Source organism: Macaca nemestrina, chromosome 11, assembly GCF_043159975.1.
Source record: "Macaca nemestrina isolate mMacNem1 chromosome 11, mMacNem.hap1, whole genome shotgun sequence".
NCBI classification, from domain to species: domain Eukaryota; kingdom Metazoa; phylum Chordata; class Mammalia; order Primates; family Cercopithecidae; genus Macaca; species Macaca nemestrina.
Window position 1 is genome coordinate 93,812,385 of NC_092135.1, and position 23,639 is coordinate 93,836,023.

A 23,639-nucleotide genomic window follows, 5' to 3' on the forward strand; every position below is an offset into this window, starting at 1 on the left:
GCTCCACTTCTCATTCTTGTTCTCTGTCTTCCAACACATCTGCAGACTTCCTCCACTGAAGTCTTGAGCCACTCAAAGTCATCCATAAGGGTTGAACTTCCTCCAAACTTCTGCTCATGTTGATTTTTTTACCACCTTGTATGAATCACAAATGTTCTTTACGGCATCTACAACAGTGAATCTCTTCCAGAAAGTTTTCAATTCTCTTTGCCAAGATCCCTCAGAGAAATCACTATAGTAGATATAGCCTTTCAAAATTTTTTCTATAATTTCAACTTTTATTTTAGATTCAGGGGGTATAAGTGCAGGTTTGTTACACGGGCATACTGTGTGATGCTGAGGTTTGGGGAACAATTGATCCCAACACCCAGGTACCAGCACAGTCCCTGCTGTAGTTTGTATATACCCTCCAAATCTCATGTTGAAATGTAATCACCAATGTTGGAGGTGGGGCCTGTTGGGAGGTAACTGGGTCATGGGGACAGGTTTCACATGAATGGTTTAGCATCATCCTCTTGGCACTGTCCTCGCAATAGTGAGTTCTCACGAGATCTGGGTGTTTAAAAGTGTGTGGCATCTTCCCTCTCACTCTTTGTTGATCTTGCTCTCACCATGTGATCCCACTTTGCCTTCTGCCATGATTGTAAGCTTCCCAAGGCCTCCCCAGATGTCAAGCAGGTGCCAGCACCATACTTCCTGTAAAACCCGAACAACTGTGAGCCAATTAAACCTCTTTTCTTTATAAATCACCCAGTCTCAGATACCTCTTTATAGCAACACAAGAACAGCCTAACGCAGAACCCAACAGTTAATTTTTCAACCCTTGCTCCATTATGGAGATAGCTTCTTTTCTTAAACCTCATGAAGCAACCTCTGTTACCTTCAAACATTTCTTCTGCAGCTTCCTTACCTTTCTCAGCCTTCACAGAACTGAAGAGAGTTAGGGCGTTGCTCTGGATTAGGTTCTGGCTTAAGGAAATGTCATGGCTGGTTTGATCTTCTTCCAGACCATTTCCTCCATATCAGCAATAAGGCTGTTTCACTTTCTTGTCGGTCATGTGTTCACTGGAGTAGCACTTTTAATTTCCTTTGCATTCACAACCTGGCTACCTGGTACAAGAGGCATAGCTTTGGCCTATTTTGGCTTTCAACATGTCTTCCTCACTAAGCTTAATCATTTCTAGCTTTTGATTTAAAGTGACAGATGTGCGACTCAGAGGCCATCGTGGGTTACTTGGCCTAATTTCAATATTGTTCTGTCTCAGGGAATTAGGGAGGCCTTAGGAGAGGAAGAGAAATGGGGGAGTGACTGGTTGGTGGAGGAGTCAGAACACACACAACATTTACTGACATCATTTGCCATCTTACATGGGTGCAGTTTGTGGCTTTCCAAGACAATTATAACAGTAACATCAAAGATTATCGATCACAGATCACCATAACAGATATAATAATAATGGAAAAAGCTTAAAATATTGTAAGAATTACCAAAACTGACAGAGAGACACAAAGTGAGCACAGGCTGTTAGAAAAATGATGCCAATAGACTTGCCTGACAAAGACCTTCAGCTCCAAAAAAACCTCACAAACCTCCTATTTGCAAAAAACACAGTAGCTGTGAAGTGCAATAAAGCAAAGTGCAATAAGATGAGGCATGCCTGTATATGAAATATATACATACACACACATTTATTTATATATAAATTATAAACATACATTCAAGAAAATACAATCGGTGTATAAATATATAAACATATACAGAAATGGTCACATAATCAACATCTTAGAGGAATCTGATCACTTACTCAGCACGATGGGCTGGAAGTTCATCTGTCTTCTTATCATCTTCTTTCTCTCGAGGATCTTTTAAAACGAAATCAACTAAAAGAAAATTTTAAAATTCTGATAGATAACCTTATATTAACTGTAGTATATTTCCAAGCAATTGCAATGCTAGTTCTATTAAAATTAACTGTTTAAATTATATTAAAGTTGCTTAATAATGAGCATCTATGAACGGAAGAAAAATTTTAAAATCTTACAAGAAAATGTATCATGTCTGTGTCTTTGAGGATATATGTTCCCTTTCTTAACAGAATGTGTCCCTCCTCTTTCATTTGAAAGGAATACTTGCTCCTAATGTTACATTTTCCCTTATAGCTATTCCATCAGAAATATTCTTGTTGAATTGAAGGTCAACAATACAGGGTAGTAGTAGTAGTAGTTCTATTCACTGAGAAAAGGTACGTACAGTTGGCCCTCTGTATCTGCAGGTTCTGCACCCATGGATTCAACCAACCATGAATCAAAAATATTCAGAAAAAATAACAGACAACAATAAAAAATGACACAAAAATATACCGTGCAACAATGACTTACATAGCATGTACACTGTATGAGGTGGTATAAGAAATCTGGAGATGATTTAAAGCATATGGGAGGATGTACATAGGTTATATGCAAATACTATGCCATTTTATAACAGGGACTTGAGCATCTGCAGATTTTGGTATCTGCTGGGGAGGGGAGGGTCCTGGAACCAATCTCCTATGGATACCAAGGAACAACAGTATTGCTTTGTTTCTCTTTTAAGCTGCAGAAGAGCATAAAACAGTCTTGTTATAAAATCAGTAAAGTCAGCTACCTCGCTTCTGTCTTCTACGGTCTTTAATTCACATTTAATTCGAATTCTTCTGCCTGTCTTTCAAGATGCTCTAATATGCAAATCATATGTATGACCCCCTTCCCCACACTCCTTCCGAGACTCTCCTTTACCTTTAAGTGCTCTAAAAAGGCACATAAGGCCCTTCAGATTCTGTGCCCTTCCCCAAATGCAGCCTATGCTTTAGCTTCAGAACTGACAAGCCCCAAAGAGGCTCTCATGCACATCTGCTATCATGGCCAAGCATGTTCCCTGCTAGACTGTTGCTCATCCTTCAAGACTTAGTTTAGGTTCCTCCAGAGTCCTTCCTCACAAGTCAGAGATGACCTCTTCTCCCTTACCTTCTGTTTCTTCCCTTACCTTCTGTTACCTCCTTATCTTCTGTTTCTCTCCTCTTTGGACTTACTACTTTGCTGTATTATTTAGTTATTTGTCTATCTCCCTCATTACACTATGAACTCTGAGGGCAGGGATTAGGCTCTTTCTTTTTATATTACCAGGATACTCCATAGAAGTCACAAATACAATGAATGTCCTCCACCAAGAAGGGTCCCCCACATTACTCCAAAGCATTATTATTTCTCCAACTTTGAACACAGTATCTGTCATACTATGTTTACTATCACAACCAACTGGAGACGCTTTTTAAGAAGTACAGATTCCAAGGCTCTGCCTCCAGGGATTTTAATTCAGTTGGGGCCAGAAGTCAGTATTTTTAAAATGGTTCCGATAATCAGTCAGTCTTAGGATCTATTTGTCTGTACCATGGGTCAACAAATTATTTATGTAAAGGGTTAGACTGTAACTATTTTCAACTTTGTGGGCTACAAGGCCTCTGTCACAACTTCTCAATTTTGCTCTTGTAGCTCAAAAGCAGCCAGATTCATAGACAACATGCAAATGAATTAGTGTGGCTATGTTCCAATAAAACTTTATTTATGAAAACAGGCAGTGGCCAGATTTGCCTGTGAGCTATAGTTTGTCAGCCTTTGGTCTACTGCAACAACTTAGTATTAATCACATTCTAATTTATGACATCAGTAATATTAATGTTCATTGTTAATGCTTACACTTTTAAGTAATTATTTAAATATGTATGTCTTGTCTCATGTCTACACCAAAAGATCCTGGAATGAAGAGACCATCTTAAAGGGAGAGGCTATCTCCTAAATGCCTAATGCCTTGCATAAATTAGATGCTCCCAAAATATCTTGAGGGCTTGAAATTAATACTTTATAATTTTCTTCAGTGCTATCCTTTGTGGTGGGGATATATCCCTACAAATAGAAATAGAATTTTTTTTGTAATACCTCATTAATGAATTTGCCTAAGATCTTAAGTAATAGCAATGTAAGAAATGGCATAATTATAATATTGTGAATAGTTTCAAGTATAGGTATTAATTTTTAATACAAAACATACAAAAATTATCTTTAATGAGACATATTCAAATTAAAAATCAAAGCATAATACCAATTTACCTATGGATTTCTTTACACTAAGAAGATAATCCTCTCTCATTTCATCAGATAATGTAGCTATGCTGTCAGTGAAGACTTTCAGATGTTGTGGAACTAAACCCAGTACATGTTCTAGCCAAGAATCTTCCATCGGGGCTACATGGTCTGTATCAATTCCATGGTGAATATAATAGTAATATCTCTACAAAAAAAAGATAAGAAAAATGTAAATGTATAACAAAAGAAGTATGTTTATCAAAAATAAAACTACTGAGCAAAATTCAAGTTTTAGGAGAACAAAGTATTTATAAAGGATAAAAAAGTATTTGGTACAATTCACACAGGCATTATTTGATATCTCCTAAATGTTACAAATATGTATTTTCATGACAACTAAAACTCTTATCTCAGTTTATAACTATACTGTAAAACACCAAGTTATATTACCAAATATATGATGTACTTAACAGAGTCCATGCTGAATTAGTGTTTTGTAAATTTTTTAAATGTGTTGTTAGTTTTTGTCCTTTTATTATTATCAGAAGAGATCTTAAAAGCTCTAAGCAAATCAATATCTCTATATATTCACTCCAGAAATATTATACAATAGGATTTAGGACATTTCCAACTGGCCTACTAATATTCCATACTATAATTTTATAGCTGCTATTGGATATGTTCATAAAATATTCATTTTAAAACAAGTCATTATTTCTATAATAACGAACATTTAACTTCAATATATGTTCACAAATTTTTACATATCACTTATTAGAAAAAATTTAAATGTCAAAATATCTTTTAATTAGTAGTGTTAAGTCTTTGATATTTACATTTTTTAAAATTATTATGTATTTAAAATACTTGAATAATTACTATTTCTAAAGTAAGTTAATATGCCTTGTAAAATATACATTATATAATTATTATAGGATAATTTCTCAGAAAAAAATTAAGGCACATGAAGCTATACATGACTGAGGCTGGCTTTAATATGGAGAGCAGATAGACTTGAAATTTTTTTAAACTGTGGTCTTAGGTAGCAAGGAAGAAAATGATTTATTCTATAAATCCCACAGAGCCTTTTTATAGGACTCTGTATTTATTCCTATGTCCACAGAGTTTCACAAAGGAGGAGCACAGAGTGTTCTCAAAAGTATAAAATTATCTTCAAGTGTTTCTTTCATTTTCAATTATACTGACAAAAGAAATGGCCTGTTACCAAGATGTCTTTCTCTATAGCAGAAGTGGTCGGTTTTGGAATTGTACTTCCATCAGGGACAGCTGAGTCTAAGTCAGCACCTTGTTGCCTAAGAAAACGATAAACATACTATTCAAAAGTAGATAAGGGATAGTTAGAACATAAAACAATGGATATAAGAACACCAGGACTATTTTCTATTAAATCATAAGGAAAAATGAATTGTTGAACATTTTACAAACAGTATACATATTTGTTTGGTGCTATATTCCTCTCCAAATACTTTATTCATAGAGAGATAATTATATTGGAAGTTATTTGCAAGACCTATTCAGAAATCACACCCTTCTCACTGGCCTTTACTTATTCTTCCTCATTACTCAAGAATCGAGCTCTCTCTTCTTTGAACTTATAAAGGAACACTCTTGCATTATTCCTAAAATATGTATGGTTATTTATAAATATGAGTTTTAAAAAGAGCACTGATGAAAAGTACTTCAAACACAGTTTTGCAGAAGACACAGACACATTCTTCAAAAGGCCATTTCTCAGATTTCTATAGACATACAAGTTAGCAATCAGTGACATGGAAGCTCTTATGTGCCTATGTATTTATTATTGGGTATGTGTTCATATAACACAATACTGTTTCTAACTATAATTCAATTCAAAATATATGCCAAAGATGAGCCACATTTTGTGACATGCTCTGGGGCTACACTGGGCAGAAAGGCATAGTTCACATTTTCAGAAAAATAAGTTGTTCTGGGATAGCTCTACCTCTTTATAATTGACCGTATCATTCTCTGGATCTCAACTTCATCTAAGATAGATACAGGTCACTGATGCTGTATAACTAAACACACCTTCCCACTAACTGCCCAGTGAGGGAAGACTAGAGGTTTATTGAGTATATCTGAGATACCCTACCAAAGTGGGTACCCAGAAGAGATCTTCTAACTTATTTATCTTTTGCAAATCCAGGAATCCAGTGTTTTGTGAATTGTACATATTCTTTTCAATTATATGGACAAGATAAAAGAGTCAAGGCTTTGGGTAATGTCTCAGTTTAATTCAATACATAGCTAGTGCTCAATAAATGTTTGTTAAGTGAGAGAATGCAAGTATGAAAGTAGTAGAAATCCTCAAAGTATTTAGTATATGGAGAGAAAACGGTTGATATTCTAACTACAAACATCTGCAGATTCATTCATCTGCAGATGGACAGTCAGGTTGATTACATAACTCAGCTATTATAAACAGTGTTGAAATGAACATGGGCATGCAGATATCTCTTGAACATACTAATTTCAAATCTTTTGGGTAACTACCCAAAAATGAGATTGCTAAATCATATGGTAATTCTATTATTAGTTTTTTGACGAATATTTGTACAGTTTTCCATAATGGCTGTACTAATTTACATTCCCATCAAGAGTGTACAAGAGTTCCTTTTCTCCACAAAGTGTCTTAAAAACCTACAACTAACATTTCACATTAATGTGAAAATCTGAATGCTTTCTCCCTTAGACTAAGAATTCCACTCTCACCAATTATTTTCAATAATATATCAGAGGACCTAATAAGTGCAAAAAGAATATAAAAAGAAAAGCATCCAAGTTGGAAATGAAGATGTAAAATTGTTTTACTTGCATACGGCATGATCGTATGTATAGGAAATTCTAAGGAACTTTTAAAAGCTCTAAAATAAGTTTAGTAAGGTCTCAAAATGTAAGGTCAACAAGCAAAAATCAATTGATTTTTCTATATACTGGCAAAGACTAACCAGAAAATAAAATTCAATAATTTCATTCACAATAAAATTTTTTAGTGGGATTACAATTTTAAAAAGAAGGGTAAGATTTCTACACATAAATATGTAAAAAGCGCTGAGAGCAACTGAAGATCTAAATAAGTGGAGAGAAATAACATGTTCATGGACTAGGCAACTCAATATTATTGAAATGGCAATTCTCCAAAAATTGATTCATAGACTCAATGCAATGCTTTCTAAATCCCCGTAAGCATTTTTCCTTTACAAACTCTGACAAGCTGATGCCTAATTGTACATAGAAATGCAAAAGACCTAAAACACTCAAAACAATTTTGAAAAAGAAGAATAAATTTTGAGGGCTTAAACTATCTAATTTCAAAACTTACTATGAAGCTAAAGTAATCAAGACAAGTATGGTACTGGTGTAAAAATAAACATATAGATCAATGGAACAAAAATAGCCCCTCATATATGGTCAAATTATTTTCCACAAGTATGCCAAGGTAATTCAAGGGATTAGGGGTTGAAACATTTGAACATTTATATGCCAAAAACATTGAACCTCAAACCATACCTCACACCATAGACAAAAATGAAGTTGAAATGCATCATGCATGTAAATGCAAGAGTTAAAATTATTTTTAAAAACTTAAGCCAGGCACAGTGGCTCATGCCTGTAATCCCAGCACTTTGGGAGGCCAAGGCAAGTGGATCACCCAAGGTCAGGAGTTTGAGACCAGCCTGACCAACATGGGAAAATCCCATCTCTACTAAAAATACAAAAATTAGCTGGTTGTGGGAGTGCACACCCTTAATCCCAGGTACTTAAGAGGCTGAGGTAGGAAAATGCTTGAACCTGGGAGGCGGAGGTTGCAGTGAGCCAAGATCACGCCACTGCACTCCAGCCTGGGTGACAAAGCAAGACTCCATCTCAAAAAAACCTATAAGGCTTCCAGAAGAAAATATAGGAGGAAATCTTTGAGAATTTGTATTAGGAAAAGACTCTTATATAACTCCAAAAGTATGAACAACAAAAGGAAAATTGATAAATTATATCTTAACAAAATGTAAAACTTTTTCTTTTCAAAAACCATTGATATAACCTGCAACCACTGTTGCATCACCTTCTACTGTATTAAGTCTGATGGGTCTTTCCACCACCTTTAAGGCACTTTGGATTTGTTGGAGGAAGAAAACTGAATGAACAAAGGAGAAGAGAGGATGACAGAAGACTGTCATGTTTACTGCCAAACTGCTCTTAAGGATGATTGTGTGAAGTAGCTGAAGAGAGGCACCCAGTGCCTGTCTTCTCTATAAAGAAGAACCAAAACAGCAAGTACATAAGCACACATCAAGTAGAGCATCTAGGGGAGAACACTGGAATCCAGCAGAGAAAAAATAGGGACCCTCTGAGACATGGAAAGCTCAAGATGGCAATGTAGAGAGGAAAGTAAGGCAGTAGGCCAGTTCAGCCCACAGCCAGGAGGAATGCTCCATTGCAGGAAAAATGTAAGTGAGATATTTCCCAGCTGTCCACATTTCCACCAAAGAAACCTGCAGTCCTAGACACAGAAAAGCCTGTTGGCTCTCAGGATCCCTGAGCCTAGTATAGGGTGCTGCATGGAGCACCCACAACTGCATTGTTCCAGAGAGGGAACTCGGGCTAAATCCCATTTCTGAAACCCAATCTGCTATAGCACTGCACCATTTTGAGAGCACAGCCAACACCACAGGATTACACCCTGCCCAGGGCACAATAGTACCTACATCTCTACATTCTTTTTTTTTTTTTTTTCCCAGACAGAGTTTCACTCTTGTTGCCCAGGCTGGAGTGCAATGGCGTGATCTCAGCTCACTGAAACCTCCACCTCCCAAGTTCAAGCAATTCTCCTGCCTCAGCCTCCCAAGCAGCTGGGACTACAGGTGCCCACCACCATGCCCAGCTAATTTTTTTGTATTTTTAGTAGGGACAGGGTTTTACCATGTTAGCCAGGCTGGTCTCGAACTCCTGACCTCAGGTGATCTGCCTGCCTTGGCCTCTCAAAGTTCTGGGATTACAGGCATGAGCCATCGTGCCTGGCCTCCACATTCTTAAGGCCCCACTGACATCCCCCTACATCCACCCAGAGGGCTACAATAGCATGGCATCGGCTGAACCCAGTGGGCAGCCATAGCACCAGCACCCAAGTTCATGCAGTGTCCTACTACCCAAGGAAGAGGCAGTCCAGCACATCAAGGAGGCTTCCCCCAGGGTACTGGGAACCAAAGTGTGTACTCCCCAGAGCCTAAAAGCAGTCTACCTGGGGCCACTGCCACCAACAATGACCCTGCCCCCTTATCAGCAGGGCCACTGTGTGTCCCACCTCAGGGTCCAGGGACCAGCCTGCCCACCCCACTGCTGACACTGCCAGTGCCCACCTGCCCCACCCTGGACCTTTCAAGCTGGCCAATACTCTGGGTGTGATCCACTCTAGCACTCAAGGACCAACCTGCCTTCACTATTGCAGGCATCTGTGCAACCTGTCTGGGTCCCAAAGAGCAGATCTCCTTGCCTACTAGTGCCCACATGCTCTGCCTAGAGACCTAAGGACTGCCTTCCCAGGGCTCAACACTGCCAGTGTCCATGCATGCCACCCAGGAAACCAAGGACCAGTCCACCTGGCCCACTGCCACCATTGCCAGCACCCACACACCCCTCCTGGGACCCAGATACTACCCTCCATGAGTCATACCACATCCCCTGCCAGTGCTGCCATGCACCTCCTAGGGACCTAAGGACTAGCCCACCTGGTGTCCCTGTCCTTAGCAAAGCCTCATCACAGCCTCCACAAACACCCACAGCCTAGCCACTAACTAATTTGCAGACACCATTGATATCAAATACAATCAAAGTAATCACATGAACATTACACTATGGTGTCCACCCAGAACCAAAGCCAAAGCACCCTACCCAGTTAACATATTGATACATTCACAAGAAAAGGTATTTTCCTATGGAAGCTATTTCATAAAATTGGAAGAAGTGACAGTTATAGCAGATGCACAGACATCAACATAAGGACAACAGAAACATGGAAAAAATCAAGGAAACACAACACCTTCAAAAGAACACAATATTTCTCTACCAACAGGCCCCAAACAAAACGAAATCTAAAAAGCGCCTGAAAAGAAATTCAAAATAATGATCTCAAGAAAACTCAGCAAGATACAAGAGAACACATATAAACAATACAAACAAATCAGAAAAATTCATAATCTGAATTAGAAATTTAATGAAGAGATAGATGTCATAAAAAAAAGAATCAAACAGAAATCCTGAAACTGAAGAATTCAACAGACAAAATAAAAATAAAATCAGGAGTTTCCAAAATGGACTAGATCAAGTAGAAGAAAGAATTTTTTAACTTGAAGACAGGTATTCTGAAATAACCCATTGAGACAAAAAAAAAAAAAAAACGAATCAAAAAGAATGAAGGAAGCCTGAGGAGCATATGGGACACCATCAAGCAAACAAATATTGAAATTTGGCGAGTTTCAGAAGAAGAAAAGATGGGGCAACGCATAGAAAATTAATTTAATGAAATAATAACTGAAAACTTCCAAAGTCTTAGAAGAGATGTAAACATCTAGAAATACAAAACTCAGAAAGATCCTCAAATAGATTCAATCCAAAAAGTTCCTCTCTGAGGCACAACGTATATAGTTAATCTGTCAAAAGTCAAAGACAAAGAATTCCAAAAACAGCACAAGAAAACTTGTTGTAAAATTTTCTTGTCAAGTGAGACATAAGGGAATTGTCAACAGAAAAACAGCATATTTATCAGCAGAAACCTTAAAGACCAAGATAGAATGAGACTATATTTTCAAAGTGCTAAAAGAAAAAAAAATGTCAACCAAGAATACTATACTTAGCAAAGCTATCCTTCAGAAGTAAGGAGAAATAAGGACTTTCCCTAACAAATAAAAACTGAGCAAATTCATCACCACTAAACAGGTCCTATAGGATATGGTTAAGGGAGACCTGTATCTGGAAGCAAAAGCATGACATCTATCATCACAAAAACACACTAAAGCATAAAATTCACTAGAAGAGCAGACACACAAATGAGAAAAAGGAATGGAGCATTATTATTAAAGAAGAACACCAAATCACAAAGGTAAGCAGTAAGACGAGAACAAAGGCCATATAAAACAACCAGAAAACAATCATTAAAATGACAGGAGTAAGCCCTCACCTATTAATAACAACCTTTAATATATATAAACAGTTTAAATTTCCCTAATTAAAAGATACAGACCAGCTGAGTTGATTAAAAAAACAAAACCCAACTATATGCTGCTGACAAGAAATTCATTTCACCTCTAAAGGCACACATATAGACTAAAAGTGAAGATATTCCATGCAAATGGGAACCAAAAACAGGTTTGGAATTTGCATGGTATATCTTCACTTTTAGTCTATGTGTGTCTTTACAGATGAAGTAGTAACTATACTTCTATCAGACAAAATAGACTTTAAGTCAAAAAAACACAAAAAGAGATAAAGGAGGTCATTATATAATGAAAAGGGATCAATTCACCAAGTAGATCTAATTATAAATATATACTCACTCAATACTGGAGCATTCAGATATATAAAGAAAATATTATTAAAGTTAAGGAGAGACATAGACCCCAACACAATAATAGAAAGGAACTTTAATTCCCCACTTTCAGCATTGGACAGATCATCTAGATAGTAAATCAACAAAGAAACACTGAACCTAAACTGCACTATAGACCAAATGGACCTAATAGACATTTACCAAATGTTCCTTTCAATAGCTACAAAATATGCATTCTTCTGATCAGTGCATGGAACATACTCCAGGTTAGACCACATGTTAGACACAAAACAAGTCTCAGTAAATGTAACAAAATCAAATCAGACACAATGAAGTAAAACTAGAAACCAATAGCAAGAAGAACTTTAGAAACAGTACAAATACAGGGACATTAAATACTAAGCTCATGAAGAACCACTGGATCAATGAAAAAATTAAGATGGAAATAAAAAATTTCTTGAAACAAATAAAAATGAAAACATAGTATACCAAAACCTATGGAATACAGCAAAAGCAATGCTAAAAGGGAAGTTTACAGTAAGAAACCTGTAAAAAACAGATTTCAAATAAACAACATGAAAACATATCTTAAGGAAATAGAAAAGCAAGAGCAAATCAAATCCAAAATTAGTAGAAGAAATAATAAAGACCAGAGTTGAACTAAATCAAAGAGACCAAAATCTAGGTGCAGTGGTTCCTGCCTGTAATCCCAGCACTTTGGGAAGCCAAGGTAGCTGGATCACTTGAGGCCAGGAGTTAGAGACCAGCCTGGCCAACATGGCAAAACCCTGTTTCTACTAAAAATAGAAAAAATTAGTTGGGGGTGGTGGTGTGTGCCTGTAATCTCAGCTACTTAGGAGGTTGAGGCATGAGAAGCACTTGAACCTGGGAGGTGGAGGTTGAAGTGAGCCTAGGTTACATCACTGTACCCAACAGAGTGAGATTCTGCATCAAAAAAAAAAAAGAGACAAAAAAAGTTTTTAAAATTTAGTTTTTTAAGAAGCTGAATAAAACTGACAAACCACTAACTAGACTAAGAAAAAATCATTAGAGACTATTATGATTGACAACTACACAATAAATTCAAAAACCTAGAAAAAATAGACACATCCCTAGACACATATAACCTACCAATATTGAACCAGGGAAGAAATAGAAAATCTGCACAGACAAATAATGAGTAATGAGATTGAATCAAGTAATAAAAAGTCTCCCCAAAAAGAAAAGCCCAACACTGGTTAACTTTACTGCTGAATTCTATGAAAATTTTAAAGTACTAACACCAATTCTTCTCAAACTATTCCAAAAACTTGAAGCAAAAGGAATTTTTCCTAACTCATTCTACAAGGCAAGCATTACCTTGATACCAAAACCAGATAAGGATACAACAAAAGGAGAAAACTACAGGTCAATATTCCTAATGAACAGAGACACAAAAATCCTCACCAAAATACTAAAACCAAATCCAATAATACATCAAAAAGATAATATACCAAAATCAAGGGGGATTTATTCTAGAAATGCAAGGATGGTTCAACATTCATAAATCAATATATGTGATACACCACATCAACCAAAGAAAGAGAAACCATACAATCATCTTAATAGATGTGGAAAAGGCATTTGATAAAATTCAACATGCCCTCATGAAAAAACTCTCAACAACCTTGGTACAGAAGGAACATACCACAAAACAATAAAGACCATATATGACAAATCCGCAGCTTTCATCACACTAAATGGGGATAAATTAAAACAGTTTTCTCTAAGATCTGGAACAAGACAAGGTTGCCACTTTCACTACTTTTATTCAACATTGTACCAGAAGTCTTAGCCACAGCAATTACACAAGATAAAGAAAGGACATCCTAACTGGAAAGGTAGAAGTCAAATTGTTCTTGTTTGCAAATGACATGATCTTGTATTTAGAAAGAAAAAAAAGGACTCCACCCAAAAATTATTAGAACTAATAAATGAATTCAGCAAAGTTGCAAGATACATAATCAACATACAAAACTCAGGAGCATTTCAATACACCAACAGCAAACATTCAGAAAAAGAAAGCAATCCAATTTATAACAGCTAAGAAACTAATTACCTAAGAAGAAATTTAATCAAAAAGTGAAAGATACCCACAATGAAAAATATGAGACACTGAAAAAAACAAATTGAAGAAAATCCATTAAAAAATGCAAAGCAGGCTGGGCGCGGTGGCTCAAGCCTGTAATCCCAGCACTTTGGGAGGCCGAGACGGGCGGATCACGAGGCCAGGAGATCAAGACCATCCTGGCTAACACGGTGAAACCCCGTCTCTACTAAAAAATACCAAAAAACACTAGCCGGGCGAGGTGGCGGGCACCTGTAGTCCCAGCTACTCAGGAGGCTGAAGCAGGAGAATGGCATAAACCCGGGAGGCGGAGCTTGCAGTGAGCTGAGATCCAGCCACTGCACTCCAGCCTGGGCAACAGAGTGAGACTCCATCTCAAAAAAAAAAAAAAAAAAAAAATGCAAAGCAATCAGGGATTGAAAACATTATTATTGTTAAAATGGCCATACTGCCCAAAGCAATCTAGACATTCAATACACTCCCTATCAAAATACCAATAACACTCTTCACAGACACAGAAAAAAAATTCTAAAATTTATATGGAACCACAAAAGACCCCAAATAGCTGTAATCCTTAACAACAACAACAAGACCAAAAATGGAAGAGTCACACTACCAAACTTGAAAATACAGTACAAAGCTATAGTAACCAACACAGCATAATGCTGACATAAAAACAGACACTTAGACCTATGGAAAAGAATAGAGAAAGCATAAATAAATCCATGCATTTATATTTAACTCATTTTTGACAAAGGTGCCAAGAACATACATTGAGGAAAGGACAGCCTCTTCAATAAATGGTGCTGGGGAAACTGAGTATCCATATGCAGAAAAATAAAACTAGACCCCTATCTCTCACCATCTACAAAAATAAAATGAAAATGGATTAAAGACTTAAATCTAAGACCTGAAACTATGAAAGTACTAGAAGAAAACATTGTTAAAATGCTTCAGGAGATTGGTCTGGGCAAAGGTTTTTTGGGGTAAGACCTCAAAAGCATAAGCAACAAAAGAAAAAAACAAGATTATACCAAGCTAAAAATGTTTGCATAGCAAAAGAAACAATCAACAGAATGAAAAGACAACCCACAGAATGGGAGAAAATATTTGCCAACTATGCATAGACAAGGGATAAGGGATTAATAACCAGAATATACAAGGAACTCAACTCAACAAATAATAATAATAATAATGATTTGATTAAAAATGGGCAAATGATCTGAATAGATATTTCTCCAAAGAAGACGTACAAATGGCCAACAGATATGTGAAAACCTGCTCAACATCTCTAATCATCAGGGAAATGCAAAGCAAAACCACAATGAGATATTTTCTTACCCCAGTTAAAATGGCTATTATCGAAAAGACAAAAAATAACAGACGCGGGCAAGGATGTAGAGAAAGAGAATTCACACACATTGCTGGTGGTAATGTAAATTAATACAGCCAATAGAGAAAACAGTATGGAAGTTCCTTTAAAAACTAAACATAGAATTATTAGGTTGTTGCAAAAGTAATTACAGAACGCTATATGATCCAGAAATCCTATTGCTGGATATATATTCAAAATAAAGAAAATAAGTATATCAAACAGTTATCTGCACAAAGAAATAATAAATATTTGAGGGGACAGATATGCCAATTACCCTCATTTTCAATATATGTATACATATATTGAAATATTACATGTATCCCATAAATATATAAAATTTTTATGTACCAATAGTGTGAAAAGCTAAGGCACAAACTGGGAGAAAATATTTGCAAAAGATACCTGAAATGGGCTTGTAAAGGAAATGTATAAAGAACTCTTCCAATGAAATGACCAGCAGCAAACTACCCAATAAAAAATGGGCCAAATATTTAAATAGTCACTTCATCAAAGAAGATACATGAATGCCAAACAAGCACAAAAAATGATACCCAATATTAGCCATTAGGGAAATCAACTTAAAGCCATAATAAGATACAACACATCTACTAGAATGGCTACAGTGTCAAAACAAAATAAAATAAAAACAAAGTGTGGGCAAGGTAGAGAAACTAGAAACTTCTTTGTATGTTGTTTGTAGGAATATAAAATGTACAGCACCTTGGAAAACAATTTAGCACATCTTAAAAAGTTGAATATATACCTACTATACAACTCTTCATTCTATACCCAGCTATCTGCCCAGGAGAAATGAAAATGTATGTTCACAAGAAGACATGCATGCAAATGTTCACAGCAGCATCATTCATACTAGTCAAAACCCAAACACAATAAACGCCATGAATAAACCTCAGAAATAAATATATTATTGCAGTTATATGAAGTTTTAGAAAAGGTAAAGGTATATAGAGAGAAAGAAGACTAGTGATTGCCTGGGGCAACCAGTGGGCAAGAGGATTAATTGAAATGGGCAAGTGGAAACTTTTGTAAATGACAAAAGTATTCTAAAACTAGATTTTGGTGAAAGTTGTGCAACTACAGAAATTCACTAAAACTCACTAAATTTTACATTTTACATAGATTAATTTAGTGGTATGTGAATTAACTCTCAATAAAGCCTTTTTTTTAAAAAAGGGAAAAAAATCCTGTGAGGCTTTGAAAATAAAATGTTCCCCCCCAAAAAACTTAGAGAGAACAAAGACAGATTACTAACAAAATAATGACAAATAAAGTCACATAGAGTTCTCGTCAACAATACATGCCAAAACATAATGGTTATCTCTCACCTTATACAAAAATCAACTCAAGATGGATCAAAGACTTAAATCTAAGATCTGAAACCATAAAAATTCTAGAAGATTACATCAGAAAAACTTCTGGATATTAGCTGAGGCAAAGAGTTCATGACCAAGAATCCAAAAGTACATGCAACAAAAACAAAGATAAATATATGGGACATAATTAAACTAAAAAGCTTCTGCACAATAAAAGAAATAATCAGCAGAGTAAACAGACAACCCACAGAGTGGGAGAATAAATTCACAAACTATGCATCTGACAGAGGACTAACATCCAGAATCTATAAGGAACTCAAAATATCAGGAAGAAAAAAACAAATCCCATCAAAAGTGGGCAAAAGACATGAATAGACAATTTTCAAAACAAGATATACAAATGGCCAACAAACATGAAAAAATGCTCAACATCCCTAATTATCGGGGAAATGCAAATCAAAACCACAATGCAATACCACCTTACTCCTGCAAGAATGGCCATCATTTAAAAATCAAAAAATAATAGATGTTGGCATGGATGTGTTGAAAAGGGAACACTTTTACACTGCTAGTAGGAATGTAAACTACTGCAACCACTATAGAAAACAGTATGGAGATTCCTTAAAGAACTAAAGATAGAACTATCATTTGATGAAGCAATCCCACCACTGGGTATCTACCCAGAGGAAAAGAAGTCATTATACGAAAAAGACACTCACACACACACGTTTATAGCAGCAAAATTCACAATTGTAAAAATATGGAAAAAGCCTAAATGCTCATCAATGAGTGGATAAAGAAAATGTTATACATACATACATACACACATACACACACACGCGCACACACGCACCATGGACTACTACTCAGTCATAAAAAGGAATAAAATAACAGCATTCACAGCAACGTGGATGGAGTTGGTGACCATTATTCTTAGTGAAGTAACTCAGGAATAGAAACTCAAACACTGAATGTTCTCATTCATATATGGGAGCTAAGCTATGAGGATGCAAAGGCATAGGAATGATATAATGGACTCTGGAGACTCAAGGGGGAAGGGGTGCAGGGGAGTGAGGGATAAAAGACTACACATGGGGTACAGGGTACACTGTTTAGATGATGGGTGCACCAAAATCTCAGAAAACACCACTAACGAATTTATCCATGTAACCAACCACCACCTGTTTCCCCAAAACCTATTGAAATGATAATTTTTAAAAAGATAATCATTAATATTTTTCAATCTATCATTTCCCAGATGTGCAGGGGGAAAACCGCTACTATTCTTTAATTCTACAGTCAACTTAACCATTAATTCAAGAAAAAGGGATGAAATTCAGACCTTTATAGACATGAAAATCTAGAGTTTACTACTCATTATTCTCATTAAAAGAACTACTGGCCAGACACAGTGGCTCACACCTACAATCCCAGCACTCTGAGAGGTTGAGGTAGGGGATCACTTGAGCCCAGGAGTTTGAGACCAGCCTGGGCAGCATGGTGCAACCCCATCTCTACAAAAAATAATAATAATACAAAAAATTAGCCAGGCGTGGTGGCATGTGCCTGTAGTCAGCAGGCTGAGGTGGGAGAAACATCTGAGCCCAGGGTCTGGAGTGAGCCATGATCATGCCACTGCACTCCAGCCTGGGCAAGAGGGTGAGATTCTGTCTCAAAAAAGAAAGAGAAAGAGAGAGAGAGAAGAAAGAGAGGGAGGGAAGAAAAAGAAGAAGGGAAGGGAAGGAAAAGGAAAGAGGGAGGAGAAAGAAAAGAAAAGAGGGAAGGAAGGAAGGGAGGGAGGGAGGGAGGAAGGGAGGGAGGGAGGGAGGAAGGTGGAAAGAAAGAGTAAACTACTAAGAGACAACTTCAGCAAGAAAGAAAATGAACCCAGAAATGAGAAGTGGAATGCAAAAGCAACTTTCTAAAAAATTAGAAATCATGTTAGTAAATCTAAGTAAGTGTTAACTTAAAAAAAAAGAGAGAGAATATGGATACTTAAGGACTTGGTGGAATTAAAATATTAAACAATAATCACATAGAAAATATAAAGGAAAGCTCAGAGCTAAATTAAATCATTTTAAGGTTTTTGTGTGTTATTCAGAAGAAAGACAGAAAACAATGAATTTTCAACTTTAAGAAATATAAATTAAATATGTAGTTTTAAATGTTAAGGTAACCATTAAAAGAAGAGAAATATATTTCATAGCTTTTAAACCAATAAAAATGAAGGAAGAATAGAGAAAATTCAATAGAAAGCAGAAAAAGAGAAAAAAATAAGCAAAAGCAACATATGATAAATAGAATACATAAAATATATTGGTAGAAGTCCACATATATAAGAAATATCAATAAATACAAATGGGATTAAACAAGCAATTAAAGTGCAGAAATCTAAGATTGAATTTCAGTAAGTTCATCTATATCCTGTTTATAAAAGGCACAACTAAAAAATGACAAAAAATGGTTAAAATAGACTTCTGTTTCTTACAACACAGCAACAAATAAAACCTCCCAATACAACTGTATAAATACTGGATAATATATCACAAAGCTTCTTTTTAATGTATAGCTGAGCTTACAAGAAAGGAACAGAATACTCAGGAGGGAAAAAAAATTAAGTAGCCAGGCAGGGCCATCCTAAGGCTATGGGTGCCCTTATGGGGGCAGGGCCTTGGATTTTCATGCCCATCTGGGGAAGAAGATGATGCCATAGGCCTGAGTGAAATGGGGAATTCCAACTGAAATCCCGTATACAGCTGAAACAAGATCTGCCCTATCCTCAAATAAGGGAGGACTAAAAATAACAGGCACAGGAAGTTGTGTCAAGAAAGCTTATCTTTCTTGGCCAGGGCTCTAAGTAGGAAAAAAAAAAAAAAAAATTCTTCTAAAACTTCGTAACCAGAGTTCTACCCTCCATTGATTTGGGTGTTGATGATACTGCTTGTGTGATCTGAGAGTGCTTAAGTCAGGAAAGCAATATAAGTGGAGAAAGCTAGTAACATCCTAGTGGCACCTGGCAAAAGCAAACTTAAAGTCACTCTAGAAGAGGCACATATGCTCAACCCAGCTGCATGGGACTCCGGCACACTCTTCTTTACCCTTGTAAGCACTCAGTACCCACGTCCTCCCTTCAAGATGACCATCTAGCCAGTAAAGTCCCACATGGAACAGTAGAACAGGGTCCTGCGGGTGAGTTACTTATCACAATGGGTCATGAAACCCCATTTGTCCCACAAATTGTGTACACCCTGAGAATCACAATGAAACTAAAGAGAATTCTAAGCAACTAGCACAAAGCTGTGTGGAAATAAGGCAAAAAGGAACTGGTGACTTGAGTCTTCCTTGTTCTTTGTGAACTGTCCTGAAACAGTGAGACCCAGATAAGACCAGGCCTTGCACACACTGCTGACCATTTCACCCCAATTCCTTCTTTATACAAGGAGAATCACAATGCCAGAAAAGTCACCCCCATCACCTGAGCAGACGAGACTGGGGAAAAAAAAACCTGCTAGAATCCTCCACTGGCTACCATGGCTAAAATGAGAACTCCCAGAAATTCAGCCAACATCAAGTATTAACATTGCTACCTTTACAACTCATGATATTTAAAAGTGGAACACACTTAATAGGGCTAAACTCAGTCTCTTTCATTCATTATTTATACTCTGACCTCATTCCAACAAGCCTTTGAGGCACCCTTAGAGACGCATAGAATTCTAATATTCTTAGGTTAAACAGTTGCCAGCGGCTCCAATGTGGATAACACATACTGGTTAGCTTATGGAACTTACATAATGACGTTAACAAGAGTACTTCTAAAGTTTTCTCGTTCTTTATGTGGAGATTTGCCCTTTGATTTGGAAGTAGATGGTCCAGCATAACTGTCATCAACTTGGTGGGGTAATTTGCCCTTTTTTCCAAAACGTTCCATGTATTCAGCTTAAATTAAAAAAAAAAAAAAAGCATGATTATTCATCTAAAAGGTAAGCTAAAGCATTTTACATGCTTAAAATAAGATGCTAAATAATCTTTAAAGAAAAAATTACATTCTCAAGTAATCCTAAGTATAATTTTTTTTTTTTTACTATCAGGAAGTTAAACTACTCCTCTTTGTATCATCATAACTAGAAACGTCTGTTTCAAGAATATTCCACTGATTTATATCCTGATTAATATAGTAAAAAAATTTTCTATTATATTTACATATAATTCTCTAAAAGTGAAGACTAAAATTACGATAAAAACATGATACAAAACTATTTGAGAAACTTTAAAGAACCATGACAAAAAAAGTTAACATTAACTGTAATCAATCTGATAAACACTATATTTAATGAGTCAAATTAATAAAAACATTAAAATGACTAATTTGGAAGTAATGGTCATAATTTATTAAAATCCACAAAAAAATTTAAAATATATATAATTTATTAAAATCTCTCTTAGAAAAATCTCAGTCTTTTATGTGGAGGCAAATTCTGACCAAATAAACAAAAGTTTTAGTATCAACATCCCAATTCCTAAAATATCAGCTCTTAGAGCATTTACAACAGCCTAAAATAACTAAGAACTAAAATCAATTATTTTCTGAGGGAAGATGTTTGGGAAAATTTTTTTCTACTTGACATTAATGTCATTTAGGTTTTGTAATCCTATTACACTATTAACTAAATATTGTCTGGTCTCTCTCTCTATAAATTATCCTTAAATCTAATTTAGAATATTGAAGTTCTTACCATAGGACTGCTCATTTTTAACACTAAATGGTTCTGAACTCTCATCATCCTGCTTTATACTCAAATGGAACGATGGAGCTGCCTGCTGCCAGTGGGGCTTTGTACTCACCTAAAATATAAAAGTTAAATAGCATAAACAAACAATATCAGAAAAAACCTTTTTCCATGAAATGCGCGAGTGTTTATAAACACAGACATTTTCTCAAACAGATCAGAACATCTGGATAGAAAACACTCAATAGCAGATCTTATTCAAGCCTGTGAATGGTCATGGTGTGCACCATGTGGGGGACATTAGCAAAAGTCCTGCTGCTGGTTGGATGTGAATGTCTGTTACCTAAAACCAGGGTCTTCATTCTAGAGCATCTGCTCCTCATCCCCAGATATTGTCAAGTGTCTTTAAACCTTCTATTTTAATGAGAGGTGCTCTCTGCTGGTCTCCTCTGCATTCCAGCTCCAAAAGGTCTTCCTGTTCTCATGGCTGTAAACCACCCTAGATTGCTCTGGCAACTCACAAATGTATTCCATTGTTTAAAGCAGCGGTGACAAATTACTATACATACACAATTTTAGCAGATGTCATAAAAAGGGAGAAGGCTAATGATGATAGGTTCTTGGCACTCAGGCTCCATGCTGGGAAACGACAGTGTGTGGTGGGGACTGTGGCAGAGGAGAGAGCACCTTCATCTTCTAAAAACGCAATGACTAATTCGCTCAAGCCAATTATTGCAATACCAGAACACAAACCTACTGTTGTTGAAGCCTATGGTTCTTCAATAAACCCAGAGAGTCGGATTTTAAAGTACAATCTATCTATTTTTAACACAATTTAATCTGTCTCTCCCTTTCAAATCCAAACCAACTTGAAAGTCCATGTCTGTACTGGCTTCTCCTTCTGCCTAGTTTTACTCTCCCTAATCTCTTATTTCCACCTCCCAAATAAACTACCTGCACACAAGTACCTCTTTAGGTACCTCTTACACAGAAAAATAGGATAAGAAAACATGTAAGACAGTGCTCTTCCATTTTTCCACCCGCCCTTCCCATTTCTCAACTCTCGTATTGCTCCATAAAAGTTTTAAAACTCATAAAAGTACTACGAGGAGTTGTACAGAAAGGGTGAGAATCAGGTCACCAGCTCCCAGAGGCTGGGAACCACTAGTGCCAGGTCATCCTTGATTTCAACTACAGGGGTCACCTCTAGAAGCCTGAAGTCTGTAATGAAAATCACTCTAGGTCATAATTACTGCTGGAGAAATTCTATCCAGGTGCAAACCTTAATACTGTATTCAAATAAAGTAGTTTTTTAAAAAATTCATAGCTTATTTTCTAAATATCTGTTGAAAATATGATCTCCCTTAAAACACATAAGACCCAAAGAATGCTGAGGAAAAATTGCAAGACACGGCCAAATATGAATGCAAAACCAGGTTAAATTAGTCAATAAAAGATTTTACATGATTATATACTTCACCGACAAGCAAGAACTGTCATTCCTCTCAGCCACAGATACTCGATAAGTAAATTTAAATTAAGTTTATATTTCTACATCTGTAAACTAACAATCCACAACAAACTAAAAAATGTCTATTGTTTCAGTTTTTTAATCTTTTACACTAGAAAATTTAAGAGGGATTTTGCAGAGCTAGAAAAACATGCTATGGCTCAATTCTGCAGACATTTTACAATAATTTAGCATTATCAACAAAAGTATATTTTCAATTAAAATTTGTATTTTTAAATGTTCAATATAATTAATCTAACAATGTTAGTCCAAGTTTCCTAAGTGAAACTGTCCTTCATTTCAAATTATCAGGAATCTTCTCTGCAGGAAGCAACACAAATTCAATATTACAGTTTGTTCTCAGCTTTTAAAATATCTTTCAAAGCAAATAATGCTTTGGATAAACCTTGAAGACATTATGTTAAGTGAAATAAGCCAGAATAAAAGGACCAATATTGCATGATTCCACTTATATGAAATACCTAGAGTAGTCAAATACATAGAGACAAGAAGTAGAATGGTGGTTTGCCAGGAGCTGGGGGAGGGGAAAATGGGAAGTTATTGTTTAATGGACAGGGTTTGTTTAGTTAGATGAAAAGAGTTCTGGAGATGAGGGGTAGTAATGATTATACAACAATGTGAATGTACTAAATGCCACTGAATACTTAAAAATGGTTAAAATGGTCAATTTTATGTTATGTATATTTTATCAATTTTTAAAAAATAGTAATATTTGCATTGACCCTCCCCTTAACTTTCAGGAGTCACAAGAGTGTAACTTGGTGGCATTAAACTCCACATAATTACTAGACAATAAATTTTATTACATTAAAATCTAACTTGTACAGGGCTTTATCAACTGAAAACACCTATTAACTGCCT

General features: G+C 36.1%; 1 protein-coding gene across 3 annotated transcripts in view; it reads right to left on the reverse strand.

The window, feature by feature from the left end:
• LOC105468290 (dynein axonemal heavy chain 7) overlaps positions 1–23,639 on the reverse strand; it is a 340,382-nt gene that overhangs the window by 296,890 nt on the left and 19,853 nt on the right. For all 3 annotated transcript variants that reach the window (XM_071073104.1, XM_071073106.1, XM_071073105.1), the window contains 5 exons: positions 21,254–21,362; positions 20,309–20,456; positions 5,345–5,432; positions 4,144–4,324; positions 1,806–1,881 (listed from right to left, as the gene is read on the reverse strand). In XM_071073104.1, the coding sequence (XP_070929205.1) occupies positions 1,806–1,881; positions 4,144–4,324; positions 5,345–5,432; positions 20,309–20,456; positions 21,254–21,362 (602 nt within the window). The remainder of the gene's footprint in view (positions 1–1,805; positions 1,882–4,143; positions 4,325–5,344; positions 5,433–20,308; positions 20,457–21,253; positions 21,363–23,639) is intronic.